Here is an 18,528-nt window from a genome sequence, read left to right on the forward strand (position 1 = left end):
TACTTTACAAAATCAGACCCCCAAAAAACTCAATGAATGCACTCTCCACAAGAAAAAACACTCGTACATCTATCCCAAAGAAAGGGGATAAAGGAACCTCAGATGTTCGTTACAGCACCTTATGAACTACTGCGCACATACCAATCACTGGTTCCAACACAAATTCCATTGACCAACTTTTTTTTTAATGCAGTATAAAATTATTTTCCTACAAGATAACTCATTGACCCAACAGCTCCATGTTTTATGTTGCAACTGCATCGGGGGGTCTGACATTTAAACATCTACTCCCTGGTTTTCCATGATGTCTTCCCAAAATACGTCACATGCTAGAAGTTATTTTTATGGCTCAAAAGTCTGTACATGTTTTGATGAATAAAACATTTCATATTATAATTACAATTCTCAACAAATTATCTTGACATTTTCAATTTTCTCCGTTTCCTTCCTTCCTTCCTTCATTAAGCAGGGATCTTTGAATAAGCTACACTACATCATCAATCCCAATTTAATCTCTTAACTGGGTTAGCATGTCACTTCTGCTCAAAGAATATGATATTAGGATACCGCACTTAACATTTTTGTAAAGATAGTAAACTTGTCCATCCTCAGCAGCTCATCCATTTTTACTGTCCACTAAGAAACTGTAGGTAGAAGCTCATCAGTCCATTGAATAAAAATGCACCATGTGGCCACCAAACAGGCCTTCTGTACAAACAAAATCACACTAGAGACAGAGTGATATCCAGCAAGTATGCCAATATGTTTCTGTACAGATTTACTCTGTGAGAGATGAAGAAATATAGAATTCAGAATTGCTCTATACAGAGGCATTACCAGATGCCGTGTATATAAGTGCCATTAGGATCATCATATTTGGTGCATTTCCCAGAAGGAATTGCTCCTGCTTTGGGTGCCTGCTGGCAACAACATACAGTCTACGCAAGAAAATAAAATGCATCTCTCTCAGGACTAAATTTTCTGCCAATTCAAACACATGTACCAGACTCACCTGACATGCATCCAAAGGAAATTCAATGCCAGGATTTTGTTCCCAGTTGTGGAGTGCATCCTATCAAGCCTCAATACAGATGAGAGAGAAGCACAGATTGTGCAGACCTGTGAAAACTTATGTTACCAAAATTCTATATTTGGATACAAACAAGTTCTGTCTCAGGAGAACTTCTGTGACAAGGCATACAAATCTTTATTATCAAGATATTTGCTCTTGATAATTTGAAAGGTCTGCAATATTTTCAAGCAATAATTATTCTAGCATTTTCAATCTCTTAGGCCGGGGATCTTTTACTATGCTGTGGAAAAAGAACCCTGCAGTAGCAGCAGGGGCTGTTTTTCCCACGTACCAGGGCCCTTCTTACAACAGCGGGTTAAAATGCCCCCCACCCCCCAAAAATAACCATGTAGTAAGATAACCCATATTGTGTAGCCATGCGGTGGGGAGCACTTTCTGCCACCCAGTGATGCCCAATAACCGCCAGGTTTGCGACGCACTACAGAAAAAAGTTTTCCAGAGCGCTGGAAATGGGGTGCGCTCCATTCAGAACTACCATCGGTGGCTGCATTGGGCCAAGCAAAGGCCACTTTTTGCGACAGATGAATAAAAGGGCCCCTAAGTGTGTAGTAATGCAGTAACTCTTTTCAGTAAACCTAGCCCTTCGGGAGGAGATGCATTAAACTCCCCACAAAATACCCGTACCTTTCCGATCCCTGTTGAAGTTTACCAATTTGGAAAGAGCAAGCCATGTAGAAAGAAAATCGCATGCAAATGAGCTGCTCGCAAAAACAGAGAGCAGCTTGGTATGGGAAAGCGCCAGCGCGTGTGTATAGCAGCCACTTGCTAAGCATGGCCAGAACAGCCAAACAATTACCCTGCTCCCCCTTTTACAGAAAGCCCCCCACCCAACCTGTCAGATTTGGCAAAAACAGCAAAGAGCCTCTTGGAAACCATCTCATGCTTTTGCAGCAGTGATTGGGGACAGAGCAGGAGGGGATTGTCCGGGATGTGGCGCCGATTAGGGGTATTGGGGGGATTGTCCGGGATGTGGCGCCGATTAGGGGTATTGGGGGGGATGGGACGGGACCAGTAGCAGCACGTATGAGAGGGAAGAGGATACAAAGATGTACTGATTGGAAATGGGGGGTGGATCAACCGAGGCGAAGAGATAACCGCGTGTGCTCCATACGGCTTTCATACTGCATACAATCTACGTATATGAAAGCCACGTATATCTGGCAAGCAAGGTGCTACAGTGTGCTGGAGGAGATCAGGTTGTAAAAAAGTTGCACCAGTCAGTTCTTTGGGTGCAATCGGCTCCCAGCTGCAATTCCGCTAGGGGGTAGGTAGTTGGCTACCGCTTTCAAAAGCTTCTGATCCTCTCTCCCCTGCCCATCCGACAAGTCTGCTGCACATCAAGGATCATCCGAACTCCGAAATACAAACCAGACTGCTCCATGGAAAGGCCACAGTCATGCAATGTCAGTTCCTGACCACCCATAAATATTACCATGAAAAAGGTAGGGGTTGCTTCTGTGCATCGATTGAAAGAACAGCTGTGCATTGCTTGGAATGCACATTTGAATACTGATTGAGTCATTTAAATGCATTAGCACACGCATCACGTTGTCTGCTGCCTCTCACGGAAACCAGACCGCAGAACCCCTCTGTGCCTCTCCCGCTCAATATCGTGCTTGCTAAACCAGCTGGAATTGGTCAAAAAAGTATGTTGCTGGCCCGCTAAGTTTTGTGCATTGGGCCCTTAATGAATAGGCATTCTTTTAAGACTCAGTTGCATTTGTCTGAAAACAAATCAGTGATAAAAACCACCAACACCATATTCTGTATAACACAAATTTAATGGCCCAAAGTTGTTTTAAACATATCAGTACACCAAATATATTATTTTCATAATCTTGAAGCCAGCAAGATTCATAGGAAAATAAAACTTCAGTGTTTCATCTTTGCCATCTGGAGAGTAAAATATGAGTCTACATTTGAAATACATTATAACAAAAACCTAAGCACACAATGCCTACACAGTTTTCTTTCCTTCAGGTGAACTGAATCATATTATTCAAGTACAGATAGCAATCATTTTTGTTTGAATAAACTAAAGGGAAGATTATTCAGAGGAAGTCTCCCAGACTTCAGGTGATAGAAATGCCCTTCAGCAGCCAGTTTTGGCATGCCTCTATAAATTACCTTTTACAAATCACAATTGTACAATATGAATATAATCTTTACAGCAAATGTTGTGTTCTTATGATATTAAAGGGCATCTTTTCTGGTAAAATGAAAAAAGCATTTTATTTTCTAAGTGAAAAGTGCCCTTGTGCCTATCTGATTGGACATATCTTTTTCAGCGAGCCCTTAGCAGTCAAACTGAACAGGAGACCCTGTTGCTATGCCTATTTATTTCATAGCAGCAGAGATGCAGTATTGGTTCTTTCCCCAAAGACTGACGAGTGTGTGTCATATGGACAGGAACTGCTGTCTGCACATATTGAACATGCCTAGAAACAGCGAGAACCTGATAATAAAGGACCTAAAATCTACTTATCCCACCAGAAACCACTCAACCTGCCAGCTAGGGAAGGGTTATTTCTATTTTTAAAAACACTGGTTTATTTGGAACACTTCCCAATATCCCAGGAAAAAGGCACTTTTCACTTTTACTGAAGAAATCTTTGTAAGATTTTTGTTTACTTCCAGCTGTATTTTTAAAAAATTACATCAATGATATTGCATAAGTTTAAGAATTGAAGTTGAACTTGGAATTTTTTCGCTTCAAAACCTGCATTTTACATTAAACTTCAGCAATAAATAAATTAACATCACGGTTTGCATTCATAAGCAAATTCTATACCACTAGAAACAGGAACTAGACTAGGACTTTGAACAGACCTTACATATAAAAACATACTATGCAGATAGTAAACTGTACAGAAATTATTACAGTCATAAAAAAGAACTGCAGATAGTAAAATTGTTATGCCTAGCTGAGTAACTACTATACTATTTCAGTGAATACTAGTTTTATGTAGTTATCACTATTACCAAAAAATTAATTCACAGTGAACAGGGTATAAATGAATGCCCCTCTTGTCATGCTCTAACAAAGGTTAGTTCAAGTTTTAAGGTAGGATTAGTATAGCGATGTGGTTATTGTTTACTAAAATATTTCTTTAGTTTTCTATAGCTTTTTGAAATAGATATTTAAAAATGCTAGGAATATATGTTTTAAACTGCATTGCTACGTTGCAAGGTAGAAGCTAAATCAAGGAAAGAAACCATTTTTCCCCCTACTAGGTACAGGTGAAGCAAAAGATAGGGCTTTAGTATATTGCATTTGCAATAAGGTCTAGTACAGTTGAGAATTACATAAAAATAATTTTTTCATGTGTTATTTTTTCCCCACTAACAAAAACATGCATACTATAAGCTATATTTAGCTATTAGTCCAGCCCCTGCAGTGCCAGCTTAACATTGTTTTTCTTATCTAGTATGCATATTCACAGATATCCCAAACCTGTTCAGTGGGTCAATAACATGGGCTCCCAAATTGTTTTCTAGTTTGAGAAATCTGAATTTGATTAGAATCAAGAGAAGACGGGACTGGTAAAATGATTAGTAATAGGGGACAAAAGTATTCAAAAATAGAAACCAGTCAGAGAACACTCTAAGCAATAAGAATTTGGCAAGGCTATCTCACTTTTCTAGAACAGTCACAACAAACCTAAAGTGCTAATATTTTACCAGTTGAAATGAATCTACACCTGGACTTTAGCTAATCCGTTAAAAAAAAAAACAATTTCAAAATTTTAAGATACAAATTACATTGCTAGCACACAGTAGCTTGCTTGAAGAATTCTTTTTTTCTTGAACTATTAAAAAAGAAATTCATCAGTAAAGTCATAGTTATACTCCGACTGGATTGCCAGCAGCTTTAGGGTTTAGAATCCTCCTCTATTCCACGTGCAAACAGTTTTATCAATTGGCAGTGGACCCTGAAAAAAAGAAAGAATACTGAGTTATAGAATAATAGCATGCAGATTTTGTGCGAATAGTCTTTGTATACCAAAACATTAAAAAAAAAAGAAAAAGAAGATATCAGCTTAAAATGACTAAAACAGAATTAAAATAGCATTTACAGTACAGTGCATTGTAGGTCTTCACAGCCTTGAACAATGTTTTCACATTTTGCTGCCTAAATCATACAATTTTCAAAATTCATTAATATGCAGGCATTTTTTTCCACTGAGCTAACAGTCTACACCTACAATATGAAAGACCATTATCCAAAAATAATTAAAAATTAGAAATCTAAACATCTTGATTATACCCTTAGTTACACCAAACCCAAAATGGCTCTGAATCCAAAATTTACCTCAAGTCCCAGTGTGTTAACAACTCTGTCCATATTCACATTCTATCCTACATATTACAGACATGTTATATTATCACGATTTCATGTTATGCTGTTATTAGTAATATATATATACACACACACACACACACACATATATATATATATATATATATATATATATATATATATATATATATATATATATATATATATATAGTTCTATGCAATCAGAACACCTTGTCAGTTCTACTTTTGTTATAAATTGTGAGCCACACTGAACTTGAATTCTATTTGAGATAATGTGGGATATAAATGTCAAATAAATAAATCATAATAGCTGGATCTGAGATGACTCCAATATTGGATATAAAATAAAATCAAGCTGTTTCTATTCTATGAAGTGAAACTGAAGCAATGGTCGGAACATGCCAAACATACAGTGGTGGAAATAAGTATTTGATCCCTTGCTGATTTTGTAAGTTTGCCCACTGACAAAGACATGAGCAGCCCATAATTGAAGGGTAGGTTATTGGTAACAGTGAGAGATAGCACATCACAAATTAAATCCGGAAAATCACATTGTGGAAAGTATATGAATTTATTTGCATTCTGCAGAGGGAAATAAGTATTTAATCCCTCTGGCAAACAAGACCTAATACTTGGTGGCAAAACCCTTGTTGGCAAGCACAGCGGTCAGACGTCTTCTGTAGTTGATGATGAGGTTTGCACACATGTCAGGAGGAATTTTGGTCCACTCCTCTTTGCAGATCATCTCTAAATCATTAAGAGTTCTGGGCTGTCGCTTGGCAACTCGCAGCTTCAGCTCCCTCCATAAGTTTTCAATGGGATTAAGGTCTGGTGACTGGCTAGGCCACTCCATGACCCTAATGTGCTTCTTCCTGAGCCACTCCTTTGTTGCCTTGGCTGTATGTTTTGGGTCATTGTCGTGCTGGAAGACCCAGCCACGACCCATTTTTAAGGCCCTGGCGGAGGGAAGGAGGTTGTCACTCAGAATTGTACGGTACATGGCCCCATCCATTCTCCCATTGATGCGGTGAAGTAGTCCTGTGCCCTTAGCAGAGAAACACCCCCAAAACATAACATTTCCACCTCCATGCTTGACAGTGGGGACGGTGTTCTTTGGGTCATAGGCAGCATTTCTCTTCCTCCAAACACGGCGAGTTGAGTTCATGCCAAAGAGCTCAATTTTTGTCTCATCTGACCACAGCACCTTCTCCCAATCACTCTCGGCATCATCCAGGTGTTCACTGGCAAACTTCAGACGGGCCGTCACATGTGCCTTCCGGAGCAGGGGGACCTTGCGGGCACTGCAGGATTGCAATCCGTTATGTCGTAATGTGTTACCAATGGTTTTCGTGGTGACAGTGGTCCCAGCTGCCTTGAGATCATTGACAAGTTCCCCCCTTGTAGTTGTAGGCTGATTTCTAACCTTCCTCATGATCAAGGATACCCCACGAGGTGAGATTTTGCGTGGAGCCCCAGATCTTTGTCGATTGACAGTCATTTTGTACTTCTTCCATTTTCTTACTATGGCACCAACAGTTGTCTCCTTCTCGCCCAGCGTCTTACTGATGGTTTTGTAGCCCATTCCAGCCTTGTGCAGGTGTATGATCTTGTCCCTGACATCCTTAGACAGCTCCTTGCTCTTGGCCATTTTGTAGAGGTTAGAGTCTGACTGATTCACTGAGTCTGTGGACAGGTGTCTTTCATACAGGTGACCATTGCCGACAGCTGTCTGTCATGCAGGTAACGAGTTGATTTGGAGCATCTACCTGGTCTGTAGGGGCCAGATCTCTTACTGGTTGGTGGGGGATCAAATACTTATTTCCCTCTGCAGAATGCAAATAAATTCATATACTTTCCACAATGTGATTTTCCGGATTTAATTTGTGATGTGCTATCTCTCACTGTTACCAATAACCTACCCTTCAATTATGGGCTGCTCATGTCTTTGTTAGTGGGCAAACTTACAAAATCAGCAAGGGATCAAATACTTATTTCCACCACTGTATGTTGCTGAAAGAACTCCAGCATAAGCATATTCAAAGGTACAGACTAGAAGGGTATAAGAAAATTTCAATGTGCTTGAATATACTTTGGGACACTGTCTAGTCCATCACTGCAAGGTGAAAACAGTTTGGCACCTCAAGATATTGCCTTGGTCAGTAGCCTTGGGTTAAGGGAACTGATGAGGAAGGTCACTGTGAGGTCCAAGATTACTTAAAAAAACAAAAACAAACAAAGAAAACTACAGAGGTCTCTGGTTGAGAATGAGGAAAATGGTAATTGTTGAACAATTTCAAGATTATAACATGATCATGGTCCATATGGGAGGGTGCAAGGAGGAAACCACTGCTGAAGAAATGCCCTATGATGTGCCACAGAGCATTTGTAAAAACAGAGCATACTGTATATCTATGTGAAAGAAGATTTTGTGGTCTCAAAAGACCAAAGTGGAACTTTTTGGTCTTAGGGCTAAACAATATGCATGATGTAAAAACATACACATCACATCTACCATTGATCAGGCACATCACTGGGTGATGTTCAAATGCCACAAGGATAAAAACTCTCCCAGAACTCAAAACTAAGTGAAAAGTTCTAAGCATGCATGGTTCTACTTGCACACAGTGGTCTACTCAGTGCTGGACAAAGTACTGACAATCTTAGAGAGGTGAGAGGGATTCTGTTCACAAGGAAAACACTTGTTATAGGTGAAAAAAATTCTTTTGAATGGCTTTTTTACCATACATATGGCTAATGCCCCTCACAAATCTGATAAAACATTGAGCAAATGGCCAATATGCAGAACAGGACACTTCCATGAAAACGTTTGAAAAACAAACTGCAAAGCCGAAATTTAATATTAAAGTAGGGAAAAAGCTAGAGGCCAGAATCAAGGATGGGACAGAAAGAAATTTGTAGGAAATAAAATACTCTTGCTGCTGTATTCTGCCTGAACTGCAAAAAAGCAATCAAAGATGGGAGGCCAAAGAAAGGCAGATGAAATAGTCACCGCAAATCAAAGAATGAACATTGTCTTGGTTAAGGACAGTGAATGAAAGATCTTCATTAAACTGCTATCATGCCTTCCCCTCGCTTCCCTTGAGCAGACACACAGCTACATATATGTGTATTATCTTGGTTTTTAAAATTTTTATAGGTCTTTTAAATTAGAAGCTCAAGTCAACATTACAAAGAAAAGGCAATATACATTAAACATAAGAAGCAAAATAAACACTAAGTGAAACAAATTGCTTCTCAAACATAAAGGCCCAAACAGGAACTTCCAATTTTTAGAGAGAAATACAAAAAACCCCCTCCCCTTCACCAGACTGATGCAATAAAACCAATGAGCAATGAATGTCCATAAACAAATTCTATGAGCAATGAGTAAGAAAGAGTTCCCATATGCGCTCCCATTTAGCCAGGGTCTTGTTATGCTATGCTGTGATCTTTTCCACATCCGCTATAAACCAAAGTTTTGTAATCCATTTACAGGCAGGTGGAAGAGTCTCCGATTTCCAGGCAGTAGCCAGAGTGAGTCATGATATATTAAGAGAATATTGGATAAGACGTTACTGTCTCAAGCGTGCTCCTGGAACTGGTCTATTAAGCAAGTAGATCCCCCAGGTCCTATGGTATTCTCAAGATCCAATCAAGATTGCAGCTTATACTGCACCATCTCCCAATAAGCACACACCTTGAGACAGGTCCACCAAATGTGTCTCATATAAGTACATAAGTACATAAGTAATGCCACACTGGGAAAAGACCAAGGGTCCATCGAGCCCAGCATCCTGTCCACGACAGCGGCCAATCCAGGCCAAGGGCACCTGGCAAGCTTCCCAAACGTACAAACATTCCACACATGTTATTCCTGGAATCTTGGATCTTTCCAAGTCCGTTTAGTAGCGATTTATGGACTTGTCCTTTAGGAAACCGTCCAACCCCTTTTTAAACTCTGCTAAGTTCCTCTCGCACCACATTTTCTCCAACAAAGTGCTGAAACAGCAGAAAAAATGTGATGGAGTCTGGCAGGAGTAAGATACCAATGATACATGAAGTCCATTCTCTTGAAAGTTAACAGCTCTAGACAAGCACAGCAATGCCACTTCCATTGCCTTCAAATCACACTCCTCATATCGAGTATCTAGCATAGCTTCCCATTTAGCTCTATGAGACAGATCAAGGAGCAGTCTTGTCCCTAAGATAACGATACAGCACTGAAGTTAATTTATGAGCATTATGAAAATCTTCACACAAATTTTCCAGAAAAGTGTTCTCACATGACAACAAGCGTAACAGATTTCGAAGTTAAGAAACGAGTGAGCTGCAAATAACCAAAATGATCACTTGGTGACAATTGATAGTCACATACCAGCTTTTCAAAAGGTATTAAGTCAGCATCATCAAAAAGTTGCCCACAGGTAACTAACTGCACCATATGCCACTGCCTAAAGACCCCAGGTCTTTGGCCAAATGGAAAAAGACAGTTATCCACAATAGGAGAAAACATTGATAACGGAGTCTCGATCTCTTCCCATGCAATCCTAAAGCTCAAGAGTATAACGAGTACTGGGCCAAGTGGTCACTGCAAGCTCCCTATGCCGAGGAGGCACCCACAACAAAGAGGCCAAGTTTATATGACCAACTCGACCCTGCTCCAACAGAATCTGATGGGATTGCCTACCTGGTCAGGATGATCAAGGAAGGTAGGATTGCAACAAGCTTATTGGCCAAAACCTTCACCAAAATATTCATAACAGTGTTCAACACGAAGATAGGGTGATAGGACTGGCACACTGTCAGATCTTTCTGTAGCTTAGGGATCACTGCAATCTTCCTAGGAGGGTTAAGTTCCTTTACATTCCAAGTTAAAATCTTAAAGTCAATCCCCAAGTACAATCAAATAACAAAACAAAAGCAAAGAAATTACACAGTCGGTGGAAAACTCCCCCAACCCCCCCCCCCCCCAATAAACAAACCACTCAGAATACAAAAAGAATCCTTTCCTCAGTATAAAAGAACCAAAGTAGTAGCATCCACTTCCCAACAACGAACTGTTCCAACCAATAAAAACCCAGCCACCTAGAATCTCCCCAAGCCCCCCCCCCCCCAAAAAAAAAACCTACAAATGCAAGCCAAAGCCTACACTGCAAGGAAATGGAGGTCTTGACCCACAACCCCAGTCCAACCAACCCAACCCCCTCCACCCCCAATATAAGAAGAAAAACAAAGCAAAATAAATCCCCTGGACAAAACAGAGTTCAAATAACACAGCAATTCACACAGCCACACATGCTTCTTAAAAACAGTGTATATAACTAAATACGATGGAGAGAATGCCTGAAGCTAGACCTCAAGCTCCAACCAGTAAAATTACACCCCAACAAAGAAGGATGTCACTTCATAGGAGAAGCAGAGGCTCCAAATTTAACAAACAACAGATATCAAGATGTATTGACAATACAGAGAAGTCAAAGTTCAATGAATCCCAGCAGAAAGGAACCAGCGTATCTTCTGCACTTTATGCAGGTCTCGCTGCCACTGTTGAAATCTAGCACAAGTATTTGGAGCCACTACCGATGATGATGATGTAGATGAGGGAGGAACACCCTCCAATCCCTGTAGGATCCACCAAGCCTCAGAGATGGTTTTTACTCAGTGAGTCTTGCCTGTAAACACAAAAGACAAGGCAAAGGGGAAGGTCCAATGGTTTGAAATCTTTTCCTTTTAGAATATCTCCAACATCAGTTTAAAATCCTTCTGCTTAAGCAAAGTGCAGAAAGATCTTGGAACAGAGCATCCTGATAGCATAAAGCGCCCTTTTAACGAGCTTGCTGATAGATGCGCTCCTTCACAGCATACGGGACAAACTGCACCACAATGTCCCTAGGGTGATTTTTGGGGGGTAGGGGGCGCTGACCCAGTGCATGATGTGTGCACTCAAGCTCAAGTAGGGCTGCATCCCCGCCTCTGCCAAAAAGCTGAGTGCAAAGCACCTCTACAATGGCAGAACATCCTCCACTCTTGTCGCCTCAGGCACCCTGAGGAATCTCAGATTTTTCTGCCACCCCGTCTGAGTGTTTCTAGGGCCTCAGTATGCTCATCAACGCTGGTCTCCAAGTTCAACACTCTCGCACCCAAACCTCTGACGTCCCAGCACACAGTCTCAATTTTCTCCAAAATCTCGCCCTGCATGCTTTTCAACTCTTTGCAAATTTCCGTGAAACTGCACTTAAAATCTCAAGACACACTGCAAGAGGTGGCGGCCTCCTGACGTTCATCCGCAGACTTCAAGGACTCTGAATCAGTCAGGGAATCAGGGCCTGGGGAAACATGGCATGAAGGTTTGGATCTGGGCTTTTGGGGGAGCTTACCATCCTCCTTAATAGTAGACTTAGATCAGGAAGCCATAATATTGTCTCTCCAACACTTCAGAAGCACAGGTAAGGCTAATGCAAAGGCAGATGGCAAGGGATTAAGCAAGTTAAGTTAGTGGGGATGCATGAACTCAGGGATCAGGCTGCCATCCAGAGCCGCGATGTTACTTCCTCTTGTATTATCTTGGTTTTGAACTGTAAACCACACAATTATGCAAGACATTTTCTTTAATCAAATTCTTCAAATAAAATTAAAACTGATATCATCCAACTCTAAGAGAAAGACAACTCAGTATTCCTTACAAGCAGAAGCATTACACATACAACCAGAATCAAATCCCCCCCTCCCCATCCTCCGTATTCCCTCAAAAACTGCAGATTTACCACTTAACCCATCAACAGAAATCTGTTTTATTCTGCTTTTCTGCCTGCATTCTGAGCTCTCCAATGTGACACTAACATTACTATTGTCATTCACAATCTGCTACCAACAATCAAACGACTGTAATGTCTTAATTTGCATATAGTGTGCTTCACTTGCTCCTTTATTTATCCAGTAAAAGAGCAATAAACACATTAACAGCAGCAGAAATTAATCAGACTATCAAGATTTGGTCAGTTTGAACACATGCTGATCGTGAGAACTGAAATGGAGTTAAGGAGATGAATCCATCCTATTATCTCATTCTAAATTGCCTTTTCTGTTAATAGCAATTGCTGTATCACAACATATAGAATTTTCTATATGCAAACTAAGGACTTAGTGCTTGGTTTGCAAATAGGAAATTCTATATATTGTGATATAGCAATTAACATTACTATAGCACTATGAGACATACAAAGCATTATATAGAACGTTTATACAGAAAATATACACTCCTTGCTCCATGGAGCTTAAAATATAGCCTAGATACACAACACAAGTCAAATACATTTCCAGAAGCCTCTCGTTTATTATAGAAAACAGTTTGAATATGCCTATGATTAGGGAGAGAACCTGGTTCCAAGATTTAAAAAGCAGCCTCAAAAAGTAATTTTTTTTTTGTCGTCGTTTTCGTTGCTGGATTTAAAAAAATGGCCAAACAGGAAACATGATAGGAAAGCCATTCTAGGCATACAGTGCAGTAAAGTGGAAAATACAGATTGGAGTTGGCAGAGATGACCACAGATAAGAGAGCACTGTACAATGCCACTAAAGAGATCTGGTACATTGGGAGCCAAAGAGTGAATACAATTGTAAGCAAAAGATGCTTAAGATAACACACCATGCACCTGAATTATGAATAAGCCACAGTGAAGGCAGATAGTGCAGTTTGCTTGTATCTGAACTATACTAAGCAGATGGTGGTTCAACCTGTTTATGGTGATAAGAGTAGTAAAAACCAGATATACAAAGCATTTATGCAGGCAGCATCAGCACCAGCATACACATTCAGGCCAACTAAACAGATAATTCAAGACATAAATTGATAAATAGTCAAACTTATCTGTACAAAAGGGGACAATTATATATCTAAATGGCAATATTCAGCTGCCAGATATCAACATTTCTAGTATAGATGGACTGCTGAAATAGCAGGTATAACTTGAAATGCCTGAGATCCAAAGTTACATATGTTAATCATTCAGTGATGTGGTCTGAATGATTAACACTGCTGCATATTTGTATAATTTGAAACTGACATTAGGAGCCTTGCTTGCCATGACCCTCTAGAGTCTGCCCAACATGGGCATAAGTGAAGGAGATGCAATCTTCTAGCCAACTGGAAATAGTGCATTTGCTAATGGCTAGCCCCATCCTGTTTGGGTCAAATGAAAAAAAAAAAGCTGGGTGGACTATGGGCTTTAGTCCGCTCCAGATAGAAGGCTAAGGCTTGTTTGCAGTCTATTTATTTATTTAATCTATTAGGATTTATTTACCACCTTTTTAAAGGAATTCACTCAAGGTAGTGTACAGCAAGAATAAGTAATACAAGCAACAGACAATTACAGCAGTAAAAATGTTCAAATCACAATACAAAGTATGGCATAGTATGCTACATTAAAATGTCAACACAATACACAATAAAACATTTTAATAAGCAACATAGGGTGTAAGCAAAGATGGAACATATAGATAGATAAGATAGGGTAACGGGAATAAAAAAATATAAGGGGTTGCACGAGGTCAGAATGGTGCTTGAAAATTATCTTAGCTAGGGTAGGAGTGGATAAACATGTCCTGCTATAGTATGGGCAGCCAGCGTCACTTTGCGTGTGTGTGTAATTAGCAAGTTAGTTACTTCTTCCATTAAAGGCCTGGTTGAAAAGCTAAGCTTTCACCTGCTTCCCGATGTAGAGATAGTATTGTGTTAAGTGAAGCCTTTCAGGGAGTGCATTCCAAAGTGTGGGGGCTACTCCGGAGAAAGCTCACTGGTGGGTATCACATTGTATGATGCCTTTTGAAGAGGTGTGGTTAGTTATACTCCTTGGAAGGACCTTAGTGACCCTGGAGGTGTGTAGAGAGTCATCCTTTTCTTCAAGTACTCTGGGCCATTTCCTTTGAGGATCTTGAATATTAGACAGTTTAAATTTAACCCTATTGGTAGCCAGTGAAGTTTTTGGAAAAACGGTGTGATGTGGTCATGTCACTTACAACCTTCTATTAGTCTTGCTTCAGCATTCTGAATCAATTGGGGCTGGTGCAGACCCACTGTAGTCACAATGCATTACAGTAATCCAGTCTTCTTATCATGGCATGCATAACTGAGACAAGACTTGCCTTCTCAATGTAAGGAGAGAGGCAGTGTAGTTGTCATAAATGATAGGTTGCTTGAATTTGGGGAATAAATAAATAAGAGTAAGTGTTGAAACTAGCCGTATTCCAAGCTTACTGACTTGTGATTTGAAGGAGAGTTCATATTTGCTATCTGACATCAAAAGAGATTTTGATGTCAGGCACGTGACAACTTGTGTTAAGGACCTATAGAAGCTCAGTTTATTCAGGGTTGTGGGTAAGCAAGTTCAATGGGTATGAGCAGCTGCACATCATTCGCGTAGCTATAGAACTGTGTCCATCTACACAATCAGCTCAGCTAGTGGCTTGAGGTAGATATTAAACAGAATAGGTGACAGTATTGGTTCTTGTGGTGGCCATGAGGTGCTGCCAAACTGTATGGACTGTTGCCTGTTTGACAGCCTGTTTGACAGATAGAATCTGAAGCAAGTACTGTTCCACTGATACCTATTTCTGCCAGTTGTGTTAGCATCATATCATGATCCAAAGTTTCAAGAGCTAACCCCTATGGCTGCTTAGGAAACTCTTCACCACCACCCCACCCCACAACATCATCTTCTAGGGACATAAGCCCTGACTTTCTACTGACTATGCTAGGCAGCGTCCATGCTGGGCTCTGTTGGATGACTACACCCAGATGTGAGAATACTAGTGGTCTGCTTGTCCTCGGAGAATAGAATATATTAGTGGAAGAAATTAAACATACCTGACTTCAACAGCTGCATGGTCTAAAGCTTCACCATCACAGTTCCAAATACTATTAACATGATTGCAACCACAAGATGAGTGATTGCCATTGCAAATCTGATTAAAGTGCTTCTTGCGTACATCTTTATTATCAGTGTCCTCATTTTCAGAATGTTTTGGTGTGAACAAAAAGGTCTTTACTCGATAAACTTCTACAAATGCGAGGTCAAACTACAAAGAGAGAAGAATGGTGTACATTCAGTTAGGAAAATGCTATAGTACTGTAATAAAATTAGTGTAAACAGTTAACACTTAATACAAAGTATTGCAAGCAGCTAGTTTCTGAAAACAGTAATTCACAAAGCTAAGTTTCATTTTATAGAGCTCCATGGGACTGAATCAAAGTAGTTTCTGAAGCCAAATTGTTGGTGGTTTTTCAACTGTGCTACAAAGCAAATCAGCTCTTGGGCAGAATATGGCAGATATACGTTCCAACAAAGGCTCAAGCGTGTTTTAATTCTAATATACCAACCCGCTGTATTATTGTCAGTTTGTTTCATATTTTCCATTTGCTATCAAACATTTAGTGATGGTGGATATCTTGTGTTTACTTGTTGGTATTCCTGGCTCACAGCATCAAAGCTCAAGATCCAAAATTGGGAGTTACCCTTAGTAAAAAGGCTAGGGATGACCAATTATTGCACAAGTTACTGAAAATACAAAGAAATACATATTGTACCTGATCATCTTGATTCTTATGCCTGACAAGATGCCTTAGAAAATTTAACCTGGAGCACCTGCGTACTAAGATCAGGTCTATAGTCCCAGCTGCCAAGTGAGCTGCAGGTGAGAGACCTTTTGGACTCCGAGGACATGCACAACTCATGTTGGCTGCGTTGATGGCCATAAATTTCCCTCTGATTACCTTCCAGTCGCCATCATCTTCTAAAAGAGAAAAAAGGCCATATGTTTATTTAAAAGGCAGTGACTGAAATGTTCAGAATATGCTAAAGGATCATGACACACAATCAGATTCATAAAAATACAGCAGATATTTTCAGAACAGTATTATCAAGCTGACTCCCAAGAATATAATGTCCAAATTTACATGTTATATTTTAACCTTATGGAAAATAAAGCTGAATCTGCTCCTAAGTGAAGAGTACTAGTACTTGCTCAGATTGGAAATAATTATGCATATGAAAACCAAAGTCAGGGCTTATGTCCCTAGAAGATGATTTTGTGGGGTGGGGTGGTGGTGAAGAGTTTCCTAAGCAGCCACAGGGGTTACATTAAGAGTCCGTCTTATGGCCACACCGGGGACCATCCAAAGAACAATGAAAATATATATGAAAAAATATAGCATTCTCTTGAATACAAGAGGCTCTATAGAACCTATAAAGACAAAATAATTAGAGATGGCAAGATAACTCCAGATTCTCCTGTGGAGGATACTAATCTCTCACTGGTACCTTCATGGTAAAATAATTTGTTAGTACCCATTGGATTACCAAGGCCAGTGGTCTCAAATATGTTCAAATGATCTGTACTTTTGAAGCATTGGCAAATAACATTATGTCAAAAGCATACAAGAAAACAAAACATTTTGTTGCATCTGGTATTTATAAAATAGTTTTATAAGTTACACCATTGCTCAGATTCAGTCAGTCTATTTTATGTAAAACAAACTATTAACATAAAAGATATCAACCAAATTATGGTGGTTCAACCTGTTGAGGAGTCCCATTTCCAGATAGCACACTATCTTCTGGAAATTTCTCCACTCTCACTGGCTATCTAATAATGAGGAGACAAATTTTTGTAACATTACTTTTATGAAAGAAAGCTTCAAATTCCTTTCTGCTAATATTTCCCAGTTACAAGCTCCATACCTCTAAAGGCATTGGACACTGAACCTTGCTAATGTCCTATATCCCATTAAATTTGGCTATTGACCATGTGTTGGGTCTGCAGTCAAGACATGGGTCTTTCTCTCCTGGACTATTCCAGCTATGTTGTGCTTGTATAGTCTATCTGTGCAGCTTTTGGTATCTGCTTTTCACAATTCAGGATAGTTCTTTCCCAAATAGCTGTCACTAGTAGTATGTGGTGATGTCAGGGCCGCAGAGAGACAAAGCCGGGCCTGGGGCAAGCAATGCCCCCCCCCCCCCCCGCACCCCTGCCTGCCTGCCACCGGCACCGCCCCCTCATCCGGTTCAATATCTCTCTTGTCTTTCCCTCCTCCCCTCAGCAGTGTTCATGCAGGCTGCCAGCAGCATAAAAAAAAAGAAGCAACTTACCTCTGGCTGGCCGAAGTGTTTCCTCTGCTGTGTCTCCCTGCTCTGCGGACACAGGAAGTTGTGTCAGAGGAGGAAGGACAAAACAGAGGGAACACTTTTGAGGCCAGCCACAGGCAGGCTGCTTTCTTTTTTGATGCTGCTAGTAGCCTGCAGGAACACTGCCGAGGGGAGAAGGGAGAGATATGAGATACTGAACCGAGTAGGGGGAGAATGTAATGCTGGTTTTCAATTGTGCTAGCCCATAGCAACACTTATGGCAGGGCCCACTTTGGAAGCCGGGCCCAAGGGAATCTTGACCCCCACCCCAGCAGCCCTGGTTAATTTTAATGTGAATTGGTTGGCTGTTTACTGACTTACTCAGGACACACTGCTGTGTCAGCGATGAAATGTCAGATGCCCTTTGAATCTTGCATGGTTCAGTTCCTCTTCTCACAGTTCATGGAATATGGATACAAAACCTTAGCCCTGGACTTACCACACTGCTCAAACAAGCTGTTTATGACCTTGGCCAACTGGGACCAATAACTAGACTATTTCATTAATCTTTACTATATATGGCTATAGACTCTTTATATATACTCATTTTTGGAATTTAATAAGTTGGCAGTACTCTTGTTAAGAATATAAGAACATAAGAATACTGATGGTCCATCTAGTCCAGTATTCTGCTTTAAACTGTGGCCAATGGAATAATGAATTAGACGAGTAATATCTGGGGATAATCAGGTTAATACCACGTTTTTTTTTCTGTTTACTTGATCTCCTTGTCTTCTTTCACTCTCCCTATTTAGTCGTCTAAGGAAGAGAATAGAATTACCTGACTGAAATAATTCCTATATATTATTTTCTCTGTATTTCCGGCAAGTTGTTTTATCGCTTGTAAAAATTTAAATGGTTATAAATAAAAAATTTAAACGGTGGCCAATTCAGGCCACAAGTGCCTGGCAGAATCCCAAATAGTAGCAAGTTGG

The 18,528-nt window shown here is 40.2% G+C and overlaps 1 protein-coding gene across 2 annotated transcripts in view; it reads right to left on the reverse strand.

Moving 5' to 3' along the window:
• Nucleotides 1-2,855: 2,855 nt before the first annotated feature.
• The window catches only part of CERK (ceramide kinase), a 126,012-nt gene continuing 110,339 nt past the window's right edge, over nucleotides 2,856-18,528 (reverse strand). For both annotated transcript variants that reach the window (XM_030216414.1, XM_030216415.1), the window contains 3 exons: nucleotides 15,997-16,202; nucleotides 15,277-15,488; nucleotides 2,856-5,025 (listed from right to left, as the gene is read on the reverse strand). In XM_030216414.1, coding sequence (XP_030072274.1) covers nucleotides 4,965-5,025; nucleotides 15,277-15,488; nucleotides 15,997-16,202 — 479 coding nt within the window. In that variant the 3' untranslated portion in view covers nucleotides 2,856-4,964. The remainder of the gene's footprint in view (nucleotides 5,026-15,276; nucleotides 15,489-15,996; nucleotides 16,203-18,528) is intronic.

Source organism: Microcaecilia unicolor, chromosome 10 (genome assembly GCF_901765095.1).
Source record: "Microcaecilia unicolor chromosome 10, aMicUni1.1, whole genome shotgun sequence".
Classification (NCBI taxonomy): domain Eukaryota; kingdom Metazoa; phylum Chordata; class Amphibia; order Gymnophiona; family Siphonopidae; genus Microcaecilia; species Microcaecilia unicolor.